We start from the raw sequence: 18,491 nt of genomic DNA on the forward strand, positions 1-18,491 counted from the left end.
CTCAAGAGAAGACAGGCTATGTGCACACTGCCCACAAAATGAGGTGGAAACTGAGCTGCACTTCCTAACCTCCTGCCCAATGTATGACCATATTAGAGAGACATATTTCCCTCAGATTACACAGATCCACAAAGAATTTGAAAACAAATCCAATTTTGATAAACTCCCATATCTACTGGGAGAAATTCCACAGTGTGCCATCACAGCAGCAAGATTTGTGACCTGTTGCCACAAGAAAAGGGCAACCAGTGAAGAACAAACACCATTGTAAATACAACCCATATTTATGCTTATTTATTTTAACTTTAACCATTTGTACATTGTTACAACACTGTATATATATAATATAACATTTGTAATGTCTTTATTGTTTTGAAACTTCTGTATGTGTAATGTTTACTGTTAATTTGTATTGTTTATTTCACTTTTGTATAATATCTACCTCACTTGCTTTGGCAATGTTAACACATGTTTCCCATGCCAATAAAGCCCCTTGAATTGAATTGAATTGAGATAGACAGAGGGAAGGAGAGAGAGAGAGAGAGACACAGACAGACAGACAGACGGACGGACGGACGGACGGACGGACGGGCGGACGGGCGGACGGACGGGCGGACGGACGGACGGACGGACGGACGGACGGACGGACGGACGGACGGACGGACGGACAGACAGACAGACAGACAGACAGACAGACAGACAGACAGACAGACAGACAGACAGACAGACAGACAGACAGACAGACAGAGGGAAGGGTGGAGAGAGCGAGAGACGGAGGGAGAGAGAGACAGAGGGAAGGAGGGAGAGAAAGAAAGACAGATAGACAGAGGAAAGGAGGGAGAGAGAGACAGCTCTCCGTGGAACTGAGCAGCCTGCCATATCACTGTCAAACCCAGAGGGAAGGAACCTTAGTCTCCTCCAACAATGAGCTGGAAGTATTCTGCCTCACATTAGTCAGTCAGTCACATGAGAAGACACTGACAGCTGTAGAAGATTAATGACATTGGTCAGAAATTCAATGGTAATTTCATTATGTTACCTTGTTACGTGATCATTCTATATATTGCTTTTATGGGGGCTGGCTTGTAATTGAAAAATATTCCATTCAGTTGCTAATCTTCATGCCACCGCAGACATGAATGCCCTAAGACATTATTTCTGCTCAAAGAAGAAATGACTGATTGAATGGAAATATCATTCCATGTTCAAAGCGTCAAACATACTACATCTCTGTTACATTAAAGATGAAACATCGAGGCCACTGTGCATTGTACATTCCAAGGACGTTTTGGTTTTTAAAGGGAATTTAACATAAACAGAGGAAGGAGCTTTCATTAGTCCTTCAGCATGACTTTTTCACTGAAAACAAAGATATCATCAAACTCTCACAGGATGCATCTCCAATGGTCCATAGGGCTCTGGTCAAAAGTAGTGCACTATATAGGGAATAGGGTGCCTTTTGGGACACAGCCATAGAGATTGCCCTTTTGACAATGTTGTGCCTGTTTTCGCTAACTCACCGTGTAGCGGCTGGGCTGGCGGTGCTCTCTGTTATGGGCGCTAACTCACCGTGTAGCGGCTGGGCTGGCGGTGCTCTCTATTATGGGTGCTAACTCACCGTGTAGCGGCTGGGCTGGCGGTGCTCTCTGTAATGGGCACAAACTCACCGTGTAGCGGCTGGCCTGGCGGTGCTCTCTGTTATGGGCGCTAACTCACCGTGTAGCGGCTGGGCTGGTGGTGCTCTCTGTTATGGGCGCTAACTCACCGTGTAGCGGCTGGGCTGGCGGTGCTCTCTGTTATGGGCGGCGGGCTAGGGGGGATGGGGCTGCTGATCCATTTGGTCTGGTCCACCACGGTGCGGGCATGGGGCACGCGGCCAACGTCCCTCACCCTCACCAGCAGGTGACAACTCGTCTTCAGGATCCTCACCGCCTCGTCATGGGGGATGGCCACGAAGCTCCGCCCATTCACCTCCAGCAGCTGGTCGCCCACCTTAACAGACAGAGAGGAGAGGGTGGGTGCACTGGCAGAGAGAGGGTGTGTATTCACACAGACACCGATACACACACAAGTACACCCACACAAAAGTGCCATGGCTTTTCCTGATAGTCTCGAACAGTCTTCCAACAGTCAAGGCCAGGCCAGTGTTTAGGAGAGAGCAGAGCAGACATTCTGTGAGCTGCAGCTCAAGGTTCAGGCAATAACACAAAGTACACTGAAGCAGAACTTGGTGCACTCAAACCCGCCACAGAGATGTGTAGGCTACGCAGTTTCATTGTAGACTAACTACTGCCCTCACACACACACTTATTATTCTGGAAAAAGTCTGTTGTTTTATTTCACCATGGGAACAGGAGATACTAGCCTGGTCAAGCAGAATGACCGCTTTGCTCACCTTTTGTTTCACTTGATACGTAAAGTGAAACAGCATGTGAGCTTTTGCAAGATTAGGCTGGTTTCACCAGGCTAAGGAACTACTAGGGAAAAACAGCAATTCAGTTTGATTGACTTAAACCGAGTGGGATCAATCTATGGTTAGTAATAAAAACAGAAAATGCTGAAAGGAGGATATCACTGATAGTAAGAGGCCAAATCTATAGAAGGAACATCATTCATAAATCACAACACTGGGGGGAAACAATCAATGGTTATTATCTCCCAGCCTATTCATTCTTCTAATGCACAAACAAAACACTTGACAGACGTGGTGATTTACAATCAAAGCTCTTCTTTGTTTTATGCCCTTTCCTATTCTTCCTGTTCCACATTCATGAGAAGCAGTTACGCTTTGATTTGAGCTTAATAATAATTAGTAAGGAAAACCTGATCTACTGATCTACAGGGGAAACAATAGTAGTCTGTATTAACAATATGTAACGTGACTAGTATTTAATAGAAATTAAATTCACAATGGAACAACTTCTATATACATTGGAGTGTATGAATGTTGTTTTTCCATTTCTCATGTCTTTTACTGGTCATCTCAGAGCGTCAGAATGAGTTGGTCAAGTGAGTGGTCCGGGGTGGTCTAGCTCCCACCCAGATACATGTTTATCTCTCTATCCTATCCAGCAGACATAAAACATATTGAAGGACTGTAAGAGAAGCTGAGGAGACACAATGGCATTACTGAGCCTCTTCAATTGGCCTATTCTCTTTCCACAAGAGTAAGTAAAGGGAGAAGTTAGTTATTGACTTCTCTTCTCTTCTCTTCTCCTCTCTCTCTCTCCCTCCCTCCTAACACTAATGAATTTACATTCAGAGGAAGAATCAGCTTGAGTGAACCTCCATAACTCATTGGAGGGAGGGATGGGAGGGAGGGAGGGTGTGAGGTCCTGATTTACACCCCCCAGCTGAGTTCTCTTGAGCTGCAGCCACTGGAGGGGAGAGTGTTTTTAAAATATTTTTTTATTTAACCTTTTGATGAAATAATTTATATGTTTAAAGATAATGATTAAATGATTCCACCCTGAAACCTAACTATTCTGGATCATAGTTTATGTAGCAGGTATAAGTAATAATTAAAGCATTAAACGTAAGTCCAACTAGGCTCAGAAGAGACCTGTGAGGGAGAGAAATGTGTGTGTGTGTGTGTGCCTAAGAAAATAACGAGAACATTTCAACTGTGTTTGATCCGACCTGGCTAGAACTCTGAGAAACTTATGAGGACAGGGAGTACTTCTCAAGGTTTCTCTAATCTCGGGGGAATGGAACTGTCGGCTGGGTAGTGATACACAGTGGTGAGAACTCTGGAGAAGGATACAACTCACCTACTGTTTGTGTGTATGTATGTGCGTAGGATATCAACTGTTTGTGTGGAAGTATGTGCGTAAGTAAGGAGCAAGGTATAACATGGATGTCTTTGTATAATGGACTTCAGAGTGCTCTCGTGAATAAACATTTTGACTATTGTAAGCTGGGGACTCTGTCTGTTTAATTCAACCATAGTCTTACAAACTCTGGGTTGCAGACTTAGTAGATTAATTTAAGTTTATGAACATTGATAACGAAATTCTCATAACACCTTTATTTAACTAGGCAAGTCAGTTAAGAACAAAATCTTATTTACAATGATGACCTGCCCCTGAACCAGGGTGTCTGTAGTGACGCCTCTAGCACTGAGATGCAGTACCTTAGACCGCTGAATCAGGGTGTCTGTAGTGACGCCTCTAGCACTGAGATGCAGTGCCTTAGACCGCTGAATCAGGGTGTCTGTAGTGACGCCTCTAGCACTGAGATGCACTGCTTTAGACCACTGCACCACACGGTCTGTGTCCCCTCAAACCCTCCTGCCTCTGTAATGCTTACTCTGTGACAATACGGGACCCCTCCAGCATACTGTAACTCAAATGCTCAAAGTAGATAGATTGAACCATCATTTACAAGTGGCGTTTCATTGATCATCTGAGACGAAGTGTGAAATAAAATGGTTATGAGTCAGACGAGATTGAGAGGAGAGGAGAAATTTTCCACACAAAATGTTCTTGTCCTTTCTCAGAGAGAGAGAGAGAGAGAGAGAGAGAGAGAGAGAGAGAGAGAGAGAGAGAGAGAGAGAGAGAGAGAGATCAATGCAGACTAAAAGGGCAAGCTGCTATTTTGGGCAGCCAAGACAGTTGGCGGACTTTAGATGGTGTGTTTCCAGTTGGCCTGAGAGAGTAGCCATGGAGGAGACCAGTAGAGCAAATGGACAATCTCCCAAAGACAATAAATTTTATTTTTCGGAGGGTCCTGTCCCGTTGCTAGCCAAAGAGTGCTTATCTGTGGATGAGAAGCGACAGACAGACACATCAGTGGGCTGGCCTGTTGAAAGAAAACGTAATGGAAGGGCTGGAGGCTGGTCTGATCCCCATGGGGGAACGACACTAATTAAAGCCCATGTCAGGGCACACAGATGGGACAGATGCACGATCATCTGTCACACCGTCCAACAGACAACTGCTGGATCCAGATTGGCTGATAGAGGTCCTCGTTACAGTGCTGAAACCTGGACGGTTTGACGGTGTCTTATTGTTCCTCAGTGATTTGATGACTAATATCATGTATTTGGTGGAGTTCAGTTTACCCCCCGTCAGAGGCCAGGAGAGGAGAGGCCAGGAGAAGACAGGACAGGAGAAGAGTGGACAGGAGAAGACAGGACAGGAGAAGAGTGGACAGGAGAAGAGTGACAGGAGAAGAGTAGAGAGGACAGGAGAGGACAGGAGAGGAGAGGACAGGAGAGGAGTGGAGAGGAGAGGAGTGGAGAGGAGAGGACAGGAGAGGACAGGAGAGGAGAGGACAGGACTGGACAGGACAGGAGAAGACAGGACAGGAGAAGAGTGGACAGGAGAAGAGTGGAGAGGACAGGACAGGAGTGGACAGGACAGGAGGGGAGAGGACAGGAGAGGAGTGGACAGGAGAGGACAGGAGAGGAGTGGACAGGAGTGGACAGGAGAGGACAGGAGAGGAGTGGACAGGAGTAGACAGGAGAGGAAAGGACAGGACAGGAGAGGACAGGAGAGGAGTGAACAGGAGAGGAGTGAACAGGAGAGGACAGGACAGGAGAGGACAGGAGAGGACAGGAGAGGACAGGAGAGGAGTGGACAGGAGTGGACAGGATGGGAGTGAACAGGAGAGGAGTGAACAGGAGAGGACAGGACAGAAGAGGACAGGAGAGGAGTGGACAGGATGGGAGTGAACAGGAGTGGACAGGATGGGAGTGAACAGGAGTGGACAGGATGGGAGTGAACAGGAGAGGACAGGAGAGGAGTGGACAGGACAGGACACGAGAGGACAGGAGAGGAAAGGAGAGGACAGGAGAGGACAGGAGAAGAGTGGACATGATAGGAAAGGACAGGACAGAACAGGAGAGGAGTGGTCAGGAGAGGAGTGGACAGGACAGGACAGCAGAGGACAGGAGAGGAGAGGAAAGGAGAGGACAGGAGAGGAGTGGACATGATAGGAGAGGACAGGACAGAACAGGAGAGGAGTGGACAGGAGAGGACAGGACAGGAGAGGACAGGACAGGAGTGGACAGGATAGGAGAGGACAGGAGAGGAGTGGACAGGAGAGTAGTGGAGAGGAGAGGACAGGAGAGGACAGGACAGGAGAGGATAGGAGAGGAAAGGAGAGGACAGGAGAGGAGTTGACATGATAGGAGAGGACAAGACAGAACAGGAGAGGAGTGGACAGGAGAGGACATGAGAGGAGAGGACAGGACAGGAGAGGAGTGGACAGGAGAGTAGTGGAGAGGAGAGGAGTGGACAGGAGAGGACAGGACAGGACAGGAGAGGAGTGGACAGGAGAGGAGAGGACAGGAGTGTACAGGAGAGTAGTGGAGAGGAGAGGACAGGACAGGAGAGGACAGGACAGGAGAGGAGAGGACAGGAGAGGAGTGGACAGGAGAGTAGTGGAGAGGAGAAGAGTGGACAGGAGAGGAGGGGACAGGAGAGGACAGGAGAGGAGTGGACAGGAGAGGAGTGGACAGGAGAGGAGTGGACAGGAGAGGAGTGGACAGGCGAGGACAGGAGTGGACAGGAGAGGAGAGGACAGGAGAGGACAGAAAAGGAGTGGACATGACAGGAGAGGAGTGGACAGGACAGGAGAGGACAGGAGAGGACAGGACAGGAGAGGAGTGGTAGGAGAGGAGTGGACAGGAGAGGACAGGAGAGGAGTGGACATGACAGGAGAGGAGTGGACAGGACAGGAGAGGACAGGAGAGGAGTGGACAGGAGAGGAGTGGACAGGAGAGGACAGGAGAGGAGTGGACATGACAGGAGAGGAGTGGACAGGACAGGAGAGGACAGGAGAGGACAGGACAGGAGAGGAGTGGACAGGAGAGGAGTGGACAGGAGAGGACAGGACATGACAGGAGAGGAGTGGACAGGACAGGAGAGGACAGGAGAGGAGTGGACAGGAGAGGAGTGGACAGGACAGGAGAGGATAGGAGTGGACAGGAGAGGACAGGACAGGAGAGGAGTGGACAGGAGAGGACAGGAGAGAAGAGGAGAGGAGTGCACAGGAGAGGAGTGGACATGAGAGGACAGGAGAGAAGAGGAGAGGACAGGACAGGAGAGGAGTGGACAGGAGAGGACAGGAGAGGAGTGGACAGGACACGAAAGGACAGGAGAGGTTTCTCTTAGCATCTGCAAAATAACTCCAGAAAAGGTAATGAATCCAAAGAGCAACATTGAATTAGCCTCATTAAAACAGCCTGATCTCGCTAGCTCACATGCTGGTTCCCTGCAGATATCAAGACATGAGCACAGCATTCGGTCTGCTTGACCAAGGTAACGTTGTATGTCCCTGCTTCTCAAAAGTATTTCTATAACACATCATTCACAGGGCTATGCATTATGTTAGATCCGAATTGGACATATTTGTATAAAAGACTGAACATACTGAGCTCCATGTACATTTGTGTAAATATATTAAATATTAATGTATATGAGGAAATATTAGGTACATACCTTTATGACATATATTTACCTGATTGAGATATATTCATTTGTTGTTAGTTTAACACTTCTTATGGCTGCAGGGGCAGTATTGAGTAGTTTGGATGAAAGGTGCACAGAGGTGCCCATAGTAAACTGCCTGCTCCTCAGTCCCAGTTGCTAATATATGCATATTATTATTCGTATTGGATAGAAAACACTCTGAAGTTTCTAAAACTGTTTGAATTATGTCTGTGAGTATAACAGAACTCATATGGCAGGCAAAAACCGGAGAAGTTCCACTTCCTATTTAATTAATTAATTAAATTACAGCGAGATATTGATGAATTTTCACTTCCTACAGCTTCCACTAGATGTCAACAGTCAATAGAACTTTGTCTGATGACTCTAATGTGAAGGGGGGCCGAAGGAGACAGGAATTAGTCACCACTGCCACGAGCTGACCATGCTTTCACCATGCGCGTTCACATGAGGAGGACCTCCGTTCCACCGCTCATCTGAAGTCAATCTAATTCTCCGGTTGGAACGTTATTCAAGATGTATGTTAACAACATTTTAAAGATTGATTCAGTACATCATTTGACATGTTTCTACTGACTGTTACGGAACTTTTGGACATTTCGTCACGTTATAGTGGACGCGCTTTGTGACTTTGGAATTGTTTACCAAACGCGCTAACCAAAGTAGCTAATTGGACATAAATAACGGACATTATCGAACAAATCAAGCATTTATTGTGGACCTGGGATTCCTAGGACTGCATTCTGATGAAGTTCATCAAAGGTAAGGAAACATTTATCATGTATTTTCTGGTTTCTGTTGACTCCAAAATGGCAGCTAATTTTATTATATTTCTGAGCGCCGTCTCAGATTATTGCATGGGTTGCTTTTTCCGTAAAGTTTTTTTGAAATCTGACACAGCGGTTGCATTAAGGAGAGGTATATCTATAATTCCATGTGTATAACTTGTATTATCATCTACATACATCTACATTTATGACATTTATGCAAAATCACTTGATGTTTTTGGAACTAGTGAATGTAACGCGCCAATGTAAACTCAGATTTTTTGATATAAATATGAACTTTATCAAACAAAACATGCATGTATTGTGTAACATGAAGTCCTATGAGTGTCATCTGATGAAGATAATCAAAGGTTAGTGATTCATTTTATCTCTATTTCTGCTTTTTGTGACTGCTATATTTCGCTGGAAAAATGGCTATGCTTATTGTGGTTTGGTGGTGACCTAACATAATCGTTTGTAGTGCTTTCGCTGAAAAGCATATTTGAAATCGGACACTTTGGTGGGATTAACAACAAGATCACCTTTAAAATGATATAAGACACATGTATGTTTGAGGAATTTTAATTATGAGATTTCTGTTGTTTGAATTTGGCGTTGTTTGAATTTGGTTGTCATATCGATCCCGGTAGCGGGATGCAGCCATAAGAAGTTAACTGTCACGTTCCTGACCTGTTTTCTGTTGTTTGGTATGTGTTTAATTGGTCAGGGCGTGAGTTTGGGTGGGTAGTCTATGTTATGTGTTTTCTATGTTGGGTTAATGGGTTGCCTGGTATGGCTCTCAATTAGAGGCAGGTGTTTGGCGTTTCCTCTGATTGAGAGCCATATTAAGGTAGGTTGTTTCACATTGTTTGTTGTGGGTAATTGTCTCCTGTGTCTGTGTCTATGTTGCGCCACACGGGACTGTTTCGGTTTGTTTGTCCGTTTGTTTTGTGTAGTCAGTTTTCCTGTTCGTGCGTTCTTCGTGTATATGTAAGTTCGTTAGTTCAGGTCTGTCTACGTGCGTTTGTTATTTTGTAATTATCAAGTGTATTTCGTGTCAGTGTTCGTCTTGTCAAATAAATCATTATGTATTCATCACCCGCTGCGCCTTGGTCCACTCTCTCACCGAAAGACGACCGTTACATTAACTCAGTTTTTGGCCCCCCCTCTTGCCCATTCATTGTACTGTGTTAAGTGTGTTAGTATAAAGGCAGGAAGTTGGGCCTTCGGGGGAGGGCGTCCTTGCTAGACGCGGGAGCGGTATAGTTTTTTTGACCATATGTCACGAATCCCGCTTCCTGAGTCTGTTTTTGCCTGTGTTCTGTCCTGGAGTGTTTTTTTCTGGTGTCCTGGAACGCACCCTGTCTGGTTGCCGGGCGACGTAGCTGGTTGGGAGATCTCTGATTTACCGCACCTGTTTCCAATCCGCTATCTGCACACCTGGTCCTGATCATCACCCCTCCACTTCATAAGCACTGACCTGACATCCATTCCCTGCCGGATCGTTAGCCATGAACAGTATGTTGTGCCAGTGTATCAGCCTCCAGTTTGATAGAGTTTGTTTTGTTGTTTTGTACGTCTTGCTTGCCTTGAACTCACCTCCGTTTTTTCTGTCTACAGTCATTCACCCGGAACACTCATCTCATCCCTACCTGGTCGTCGGTGACTTCAGTTACTTCCTTGGATCTGCCTATTCAATTCCATCAACTCACCTCCGCTGCCCGCTCCGTCACTTGGATTTTTCTATCACTACATTCAAACTTGTAAATAAATACTCACCTTCGTCTTACTCTCCTTGTCCTGGTCTGCTTTAGAAAACCGTGACACCATACATACAGGTCATATTATGTATTTTTCATATCAAGTAATATATGCTTTAAGTTGATTGGAGAATAATTTTTTTGTTACATATAAGAAGAAGAAACATTTTTGTTGCACCATATCCCTGGATGTCATTGAATGTTTGGCCGTTTGGAAACCTTGGAGTGTGAACTGTATGTGTACGAAACAAACCCGCTTGGGCAGTGGCTATGGTAAAGAGGAAAGGAAGCCACTACACATTATTTCATCCATGTATAACCAACAGGTTATAGAACATTAACCTCTGTCAAATTGGATGGTTTTAGGAGTGATCCATGTCATTCCATCTCATGCAGTGATGTAGTGGTAAAATAAATGGTGTGTAAACTCTGTCAGTCTCAGTGAAAAAAGATACACTCCCTATCCTTTCAATACTTTTTCTAAATCTAAGCCTGGTCTCTGGAAAGATTGAATAAGATGCGCTTGACATTTTGGCAGTGTTTCTTTGACAGAGATATGAAGAGCTGAGGGCTGTGTTGTGCTCCCCCACCCCCCATTTGCCCTCAGAACAGGCTCAATTTGTCTGGGCATGGATGTACAAGGTGTCGAAAGCGTTCCACAGCGATACCGGCCCATGTTGACTCCACTGCTTCCCACAGTTGTGTCAAGTTGGCTGGATGTTCTTTGGGTGGTGGACCATTCTTGATACTCACGGTAAACTGTTGAGTGTGAAAAACCCAGCAGCGTTGCAGTTCTTGACACAAACTGGTGCGCCCATTTACCCTCACAATCCATGTCTCAATTGTCTCAAGGCTTAAAAATCCTTGATGCCTGCAAGATCTATTTCGAACCCAGCCATGCCATGATACTAGGGTGCCATGATTCAGTCATGCTGTTTACAAGCACACTAGTCCTGCCTCAATCGTCTGAGTTGAAAAAAACAGCAGACTAAAGAATGCAATGACCGACCCTTTTGTACATATATTTTTGTCAGTTAAAAAGTGTCTGCCAGGTTTTGACACAGCGAGATAGACCACAGAAGACTCTTACTCCCTCTGCCTCACAGCGTCTGAACCTTGTGGTTGTGTTTCATTCACTGTGATGGGGTGAAACAATTTAAATAGGATGTGCATGGTAATAATCGGTTAATACCTTGAGTGCCCCGTGGTCTGCAGCTGAGCCGGGGTCTACCCCAGTGATGTAGATACCCAGGCCATACTCCGCCCCTCCTCTGATCATCAGGCCCAGAGAGAGACCGTCGTCCAGGTTCAGGTTTACCTTCAGGGACAGACAGAGGGGGCAGTCACCAGACAGGAAGTGACAGTGGTAAGTGATGAGGTGTGTCCCAAATTGCACCCAATTATTTGAAGAACGCAACAAAGATTGTCAGAGCACCTTTCTTTACAAATTTCTGTTTATATCAAAGGTGCAGAGGTAACATCAACCAATCCCTCCAACACATGAGGCTTGATGCCCAGAGGGAGGAGTCCCAAATTAAAGACCTGACTCTCCATTGGCAGAGATTCATGCCCCCTGGCTCCGCCTCTAGATAAGCAACACATCATCATAGCCCAGACCCCAGGCCTCCATACAGGGTGAGGTATAGTACTAACAGGGGCTTCGTCCCAAACAACATCCCATTCCCTATAGAGTGTACTACTTTTGACCAGGGATAAAGGCCCAGGTCAAAAGTAGTGCACTATAGTATATAGAGAATAGGATGCCATTTAAGACGCAGCCGGGGTCTCAGGCCCACATCGAGAGAGACTATATCACTGTCAATTTAATGACATATAAACATCTCAGGCCCACATCGAGAGAGACTATATCACTGTATCACTGTCAATTTAATGACATATAAACATCTCAGGCCCACATCGAGAGAGACTATATCACTGTCAATTTAATGACATATAAACATCTCAGGCCCTCCGAATCTCACCCAAATACAGGGGAAATAACCAGTTAGAAATTCTCTACATGATGAAGTTAGCCCCCGTAACCCTCTACTGTTCCCACAGTTTATTTAGTGATTAAGTTAGTCCTGTATCCCTCTACTGTTCCCACAGTTTATTTAGTGATTAAGTTAGTCCTGTAGCCCTCTACTGTTCCCACAGTTTATTTAGTGATTAAGTTAGTCCTGTATCCCTCTACTGTTCCCACAGTTTATTTAGTGATTAAGTTAGTCCTGTATCCCTCTACTGTTCCCACAGTTTATTTAGTGATTAAGTTAGTCCTGTAACCCTCTACTGTTCCCACAGTTTATTTAGTGATTAAGTTAGTCCTGTAACCCTCTACTGTTCCCACAGTTTATTTAGTGATTAAGTTAGTCCTGTATCCCTCTACTGTTCCCACAGTTTATTTAGTGATTAAGTTAGTCCTGTAACCCTCTACTGTTCCCACAGTTTATTTAGTGATTAAGTTAGTCCTGTAACCCTCTACTGTTCCCACAGTTTATTTAGTGATTAAGTTAGTCCTGTATCCCTCTACTGTTCCCACAGTTTATTTAGTGATTAAGTTAGCTCACATAGCCCTCTACTGTTCCCACAGTTTATTTAGTGATTAAGTTAGTCATGTAACACTCTACTGTTCCCACAGTTTATTTAGTGATTAAGTTAGTCCTGTATCCCTCTACTGTTCCCACAGTTTATTTAGTGATTAAGTTAGTCCTGTAACACTCTACTGTTCCCACAGTTTATTTAGTGATTAAGTTAGGCCTGTAACCCTCTACTGTTCCCACAGTTTATTTAGTGATTAAGTTAGCCCCGTAGCCCTCTACTGTTCCCACAGTTTATTTAGTGAAAGTAAATCTGTTTTTAAGATCCTTGGGCTGTGTTTGGCCGTCCTCGTAGTTTACTTTTAAATCTGCAGTGCTGTGTAAAGCTGTGTACCGTACCCCCGGCTGCCTGCCTGGTCTGTGGCGCTGACGATGCAGTCTCACATCAATAGATGAGAGAGGTACTGGACAGAGCAGAGGAGTGCACAGGGCAGGGATGGGCTACATCCCAAATGGAACCTTATTCACTACATAGATCACTACCAGGGCCCATGGGGTTCTGTTCAAAAGTAGTGCACTACATAGGGAATAGGGTGCCATTTTAATGCAACCTGTGTATATGGAGAGCTCAGTGAGGCTCCACATCGATTTCTGCCCCCCTTCTCCTTCTCATGTTCACCCCCTCCATTAGTTGTTTGTTGTCAAACATGAGTGGCCATTTGACCCATATGTCAGCCATATTGAAACACCTGAGAGAAAATATATTTTAGATTCTCTGAGGTATTCAATCCACTCACTGTCTTCTCCTGCGTGTGTCCTGTACGTCTCTGGCTGTGTTGTGGTCCCAGGGTGCTTTGCTGCTCCAGGTCGGAGGGAGGGGACACACTGCGGCCATGAGGATCCACCCAGGCATAAATGTTGTTGGTGACATACCCCCCGGGGATCCGGCCCACTGAACACACTGACATGGCCAGCTTCTTACAGCCTTTCAGGACCTGCATGGAGGACAGGGGAAGGGATTCAATTCAGTTCAGTTAGAAACACTTTATTCATCACAAAGGGCAATTGAATTTGGGCATGTGAGAGTCAGCAACAACAACACCACAGTATACCTCAGACACACGGTATCACACATGACATGTAATACAGCAGTGTGGGAGGAAGATGACAGGGGTGTTTGTAATACAGCAGTGTGGGAGGAAGATGACAGGGGTGTTTGTAATACAGCAGCGTGGGAGGAAGATGACAGGGTGTTTGTAATACAGCAGCGTGGGAGGAAGATGACAGGGGTGTTTGTAATACAGCAGCGTGGGAGGAAGATGACAGGGTGTTTGTAATACAGCAGCGTGGGAGGAAGATGACAGGGTGTTTGTAATACAGCAGCGTGGGAGGAAGATGACAGGGGTGTTTGTAATACAGCAGCGTGGGAGGAAGATGACAGGGTGTTTGTAATACAGCAGCGTGGGAGGAAGATGACAGGGGTGTTGTTTGTAATACAGCAGTGTGGGAGGAAGATGACAGGGGTGTGTGTAATACAGCAGCGTGGGAGGAAGATGACAGGGGTGTTGTTTGTAATACAGCAGTGTGGGAGGAAGATGACAGGGGTGTTGTTTGTAATACAGCAGTGTGGGAGGAAGATGACAGGGGTGTTGTTTGTAGTACAGTAGTGTGGGAGGAAGATGACAGGGATGTTTGTAATACAGCAGCGTGGGAGGAAGATGACAGGGGTGTTGTTTGTAATACAGCAGTGTGGGAGGAAGATGACAGGGGTGTTTGTAATACAGCAGCGTGGGAGGAAGATGACAGGGGGGTTTGTAATACAGCAGTGTGGGAGGAAGATGACAGGGGTGTTGTTTGTAATACAGCAGCGTGGGAGGAAGATGTCAGGGGTGTTGTTTGTAATACAGCAGTGTGGGAGGAAGATGACAGGGGTGTTGTTTGTAATACAGCAGTATGGGAGGAAGATGACAGGGGTGTTTGTAATACAGCAGCGTGGGAGGAAGATGACAGGGGTATTTGTAATACAGCAGCATGGGAGGAAGATGACAGGGGTGTTGTTTGTAATACAGCAGTGTGGGAGGAAGATGACAGGGGTGTTGTTTGTAATACAGCAGTGTGGGAGGAAGATGACAGGGGTGTTGTTTGTAATACAGCAGTGTGGGAGGAAGATGACAGGGGTGTTTGTAATACAGCAGCGTGGGAGGAAGATGACAGGGGTGTTTGTAATACAGCAGTGTGGGAGGAAGATGACAGGGGTGTTGTTTGTAATACAGCAGTGTGGGAGGAAGATGACAGGGGTGTTTGTAATACAGCAGCGTGGGAGGAAGATGACAGGGGTGTTGTTTGTAATACAGCAGCGTGGGAGGAAGATGACAGGGTGTTTGTAATACAGCAGTGTGGGAGGAAGATGACAGGGGTGTTTGTAATACAGCAGTGTGGGAGGAAGATGACAGGGGTGTTGTTTGTAATACAGCAGTGTGGGAGGAAGATGACAGGGGTGTTGTTTGTAATACAGCAGTGTGGGAGGAAGATGACAGGGGTGTTGTTTGTAATACAGCAGTGTGGGAGGAAGATGACAGGGGTGGTGTTTGTAATACAGCAGTGTGGGAGGAAGATGACAGGGGTGTTGTTTGTAATACAGCAGTGTGGGGGGAAGATGACAGGGGTGTTGTTTGTAATACAGCAGCGTGGGAGGAAGATGACAGGAGTGTTGTTTGTAATACAGCAGCGTGGGAGGAAGATGAAAGGGTGTTTGTAATACAGCAGCGTGGGAGGAAGATGACAGGGGTGTTGTTTGTAATACAGCAGTGTGGGAGGAAGATGACAGGGGTGTTGTTTGTAATACAGCAGTGTGGGAGGAAGATGACAGGGGTGTTGTTTGTAATACAGCAGTGTGGGAGGAAGATGACAGGGGTGGTGTTTGTAATACAGCAGTGTGGGAGGAAGATGACAGGGGTGTTGTTTGTAATACAGCAGTGTGGGAGGAAGATGACAGGGGTGTTGTTTGTAATACAGCAGTGTGGGAGGAAGATGACAGGGGTGTTGTTTGTAGTACAGTAGTGTGGGAGGAAGATGACAGGGATGTTTGTAATACAGCAGCGTGGGAGGAAGATGACAGGGGTGTTGTTTGTAATACAGCAGTGTGGGAGGAAGATGACAGGGGTGTTTGTAATACAGCAGCGTGGGAGGAAGATGACAGGGGGGTTTGTAATACAGCAGTGTGGGAGGAAGATGACAGGGGTGTTGTTTGTAATACAGCAGCGTGGGAGGAAGATGTCAGGGGTGTTGTTTGTAATACAGCAGTGTGGGAGGAAGATGACAGGGGTGTTGTTTGTAATACAGCAGTGTGGGAGGAAGATGACAGGGGTGTTGTTTGTAATACAGCAGTGTGGGAGGAAGATGACAGGGGTGTTTGTAATACAGCAGCGTGGGAGGAAGATGACAGGGGTGTTTGTAATACAGGCAGTGTGGGATGAAGATGACAGGGGTGTTGTTTGTAATACAGCAGTGTGGGAGGAAGATGACAGGGGTGCTTTGTAATACAGCAGCGTGGGAGGAAGATGACCGGGGTGTTTGTAATACAGCAGTCGTGGGAGGAAAGATGACAGGGGTGTTTTGTAATACAGCAGCTGTGGGAGGAAGATGACAGGGGTGTTTTGTAATACAGCAAGTGTGGGAGGAAGATGACAGGGGTGTTGTTTGTAATACAGCAGTGTGGGAGGAGATGACAGGGGTGTTGTTTGTAATACAGCAGTGTGGAGGAAGATGACAGGGGTGTTGTTTGTAATACAGCAGTGTGGGGAGGAAGATGACAGGGGTGTTGTTTGTAATACAGCAGTGTGGGGGGAAGATGACAGGGTGTTGTTTGTAATACAGCAGTGTGGGAGGAAGATGACAGGAGTGTTGTTTGTAATACAGCAGCGTGGGAGGAAGATGAAAGGGTGTTTGTAATACAGCAGCGTGGGAGGAAGATGACAGGGGTGTTGTTTGTAATACAGCAGTGTGGGAGGAAGATGACAGGGGTGTTGTTTGTAATACAGCAGTGTGGGAGGAAGATGACAGGGGTGTGCTTTGTAATACAGCAGTGTGGGAGGAAGATGACAGGGGTGTTTGTAATACAGCAGCGTGGGAGGAAGATGACAGGGGTGTTGTAATACAGCCAGCGTGGGAGGAAGATGACAGGGTGTGTGTAATTACAGCAGCGCAGGGGTGTTTCCTGTCATCTTCCTCCCACCCTGCTGTATTACAAACACCCTGTCATCTCCTCCCACACGTGCTGTATTACAAACAACACCCCTGTCATCTTCCTCCACCGCTGCTGTATTACAAACACACCCCTGTCATCTTCCTCCCACACTGCTGTTATTACAAACAACACCCCTGTCATCTTCTTCCCCTCCCACACTGCTGTATTACAAAACACCCCTGTCATCTTCCTCCTCCCACGCTGCTGTATTACAAAAAACACCCCTGTCATCTTCCTCCCACACTGCTGTATTACAAACAACACCCCTGTCATCTTCCTCCCACACTGTTGTATTACAAACACCACCCCTGTCATCTTCCTCCCCACGCTGCTTGTATTACAAACAAACACCCCTGTCATCTTCCCCCCATGCTGCTGTATTTAAAAAACCCTGTCATCTTCCTCCACGATGCTGTATTACAAAAACCCCTGTCATCTTCCTCCCAATGCTGTATTACAAACAACACCCCTGTCATTCCTCCCACACTGCTGTATTACAAACAACACCCCTGCATCTTCCTCCCACGCTGCTGTATTACAAACAACACCCCTGTCATCTTCCCACACGCTGTATTACAAACAAACCCCCTGTCATCTTCCTCCCACGCTGCTGTATTACAAACACCCCTGTCATCTTCCTCCCACACTGCTGTTTTATTACAAACAACACCCCTGTCATCTTCCTCCCACGCTGCTGTATTCACAACACCCCTGTCATCTTCCTCCCACACTGCTTGATTACCAAAACCCTGTCATCTTCCTCCCACGCTGCTGTATTACAAACAACCCCCTGTCATCTTCCTCCCACACTGCTGTATTACAAACAACACCCCTGTCATTCTCTCCCACACTGCTGTATTACAAACACACCACCCCTGTCATCTTCCTCCCCCACTGCTGTATTACAAACAACACCCCTGTCATCTTCCTCCCACACTGCTGTATTACAAACAAACACCCCTGTCATCTTCCTCCCACACTGCTGTATTACACAACACCCCCTGTCATCTTCCTCCCACGCTGCTGTATTACAAACACACCTTTCATCTTCCTCCCACGCTGCTGTATTACAAACAACACCTGTCATCTTCCTCCCAACGCCTGTATTACAAACAACACCCTGTCATCTTCCCCCCACACTGCTGTATTACAAACAACACCCCTGTCATCTTCCTCCCACACTGCTGTATTACAAACAACACACCCCTGTCATCTTCCTCCCACACTGCTGTATTACAAACCAAACACCCTGTCATCTTCCTCCCACACTGCTGTATTACAAACAACACCCCTGTCATCTTCCTCCCACACTGCTGTATTACAAACACAACACCCCTGTCATCTCCTCCCACACTGCTGTATTACAAACACACCTGTCATCTTCCTCCCACACTGCTGTATTACAAACAAACCCCCTGTCATCTTCCTCCCCGCTGCTGTATTACAAACACCCTGTCATCTTCCTCCCACACTCTGTATACAAACAAACACCCCTGTCATCTTCCTCCCGCACTGCTGTATTACAAACAACACCCCTGTCATCTTCCTCCCACACTGCTGTATTACAAACAACACCCTGTCATCTTCCTCCACCGCTGTGTATTACAACACACCGTCATCTTCCTCCCACACTGCTGTATTACAAACAACACCCCTGTCATCTTCCTCCACGCTGCTGGTATTACAAAAACACCCCTGTCATCTTCCTCCCACGCTGCTGTATTACA

At 46.4% G+C, this 18,491-nt stretch overlaps 1 protein-coding gene across 1 annotated transcript in view; it reads right to left on the bottom strand.

The window, feature by feature from the left end:
• LOC120062891 (whirlin-like) overlaps window positions 1-18,383 on the bottom strand; it is a 52,221-nt gene extending 33,838 nt beyond the window's left edge. Inside the window, exons 1-5 of the mRNA XM_039012958.1 lie at window positions 18,378-18,383; window positions 13,316-13,513; window positions 11,174-11,299; window positions 1,766-1,992; window positions 1,619-1,646 (exon numbers count right to left, since the gene is read on the bottom strand). Of these exons, the coding sequence (XP_038868886.1) occupies window positions 1,619-1,646; window positions 1,766-1,992; window positions 11,174-11,299; window positions 13,316-13,513; window positions 18,378-18,383 (585 nt within the window). The remainder of the gene's footprint in view (window positions 1-1,618; window positions 1,647-1,765; window positions 1,993-11,173; window positions 11,300-13,315; window positions 13,514-18,377) is intronic.
• Window positions 18,384-18,491: the final 108 nt, after the last annotated feature.

This window comes from Salvelinus namaycush, chromosome 18 (assembly GCF_016432855.1).
Source record: "Salvelinus namaycush isolate Seneca chromosome 18, SaNama_1.0, whole genome shotgun sequence".
In the NCBI taxonomy this organism is placed as follows: domain Eukaryota; kingdom Metazoa; phylum Chordata; class Actinopteri; order Salmoniformes; family Salmonidae; genus Salvelinus; species Salvelinus namaycush.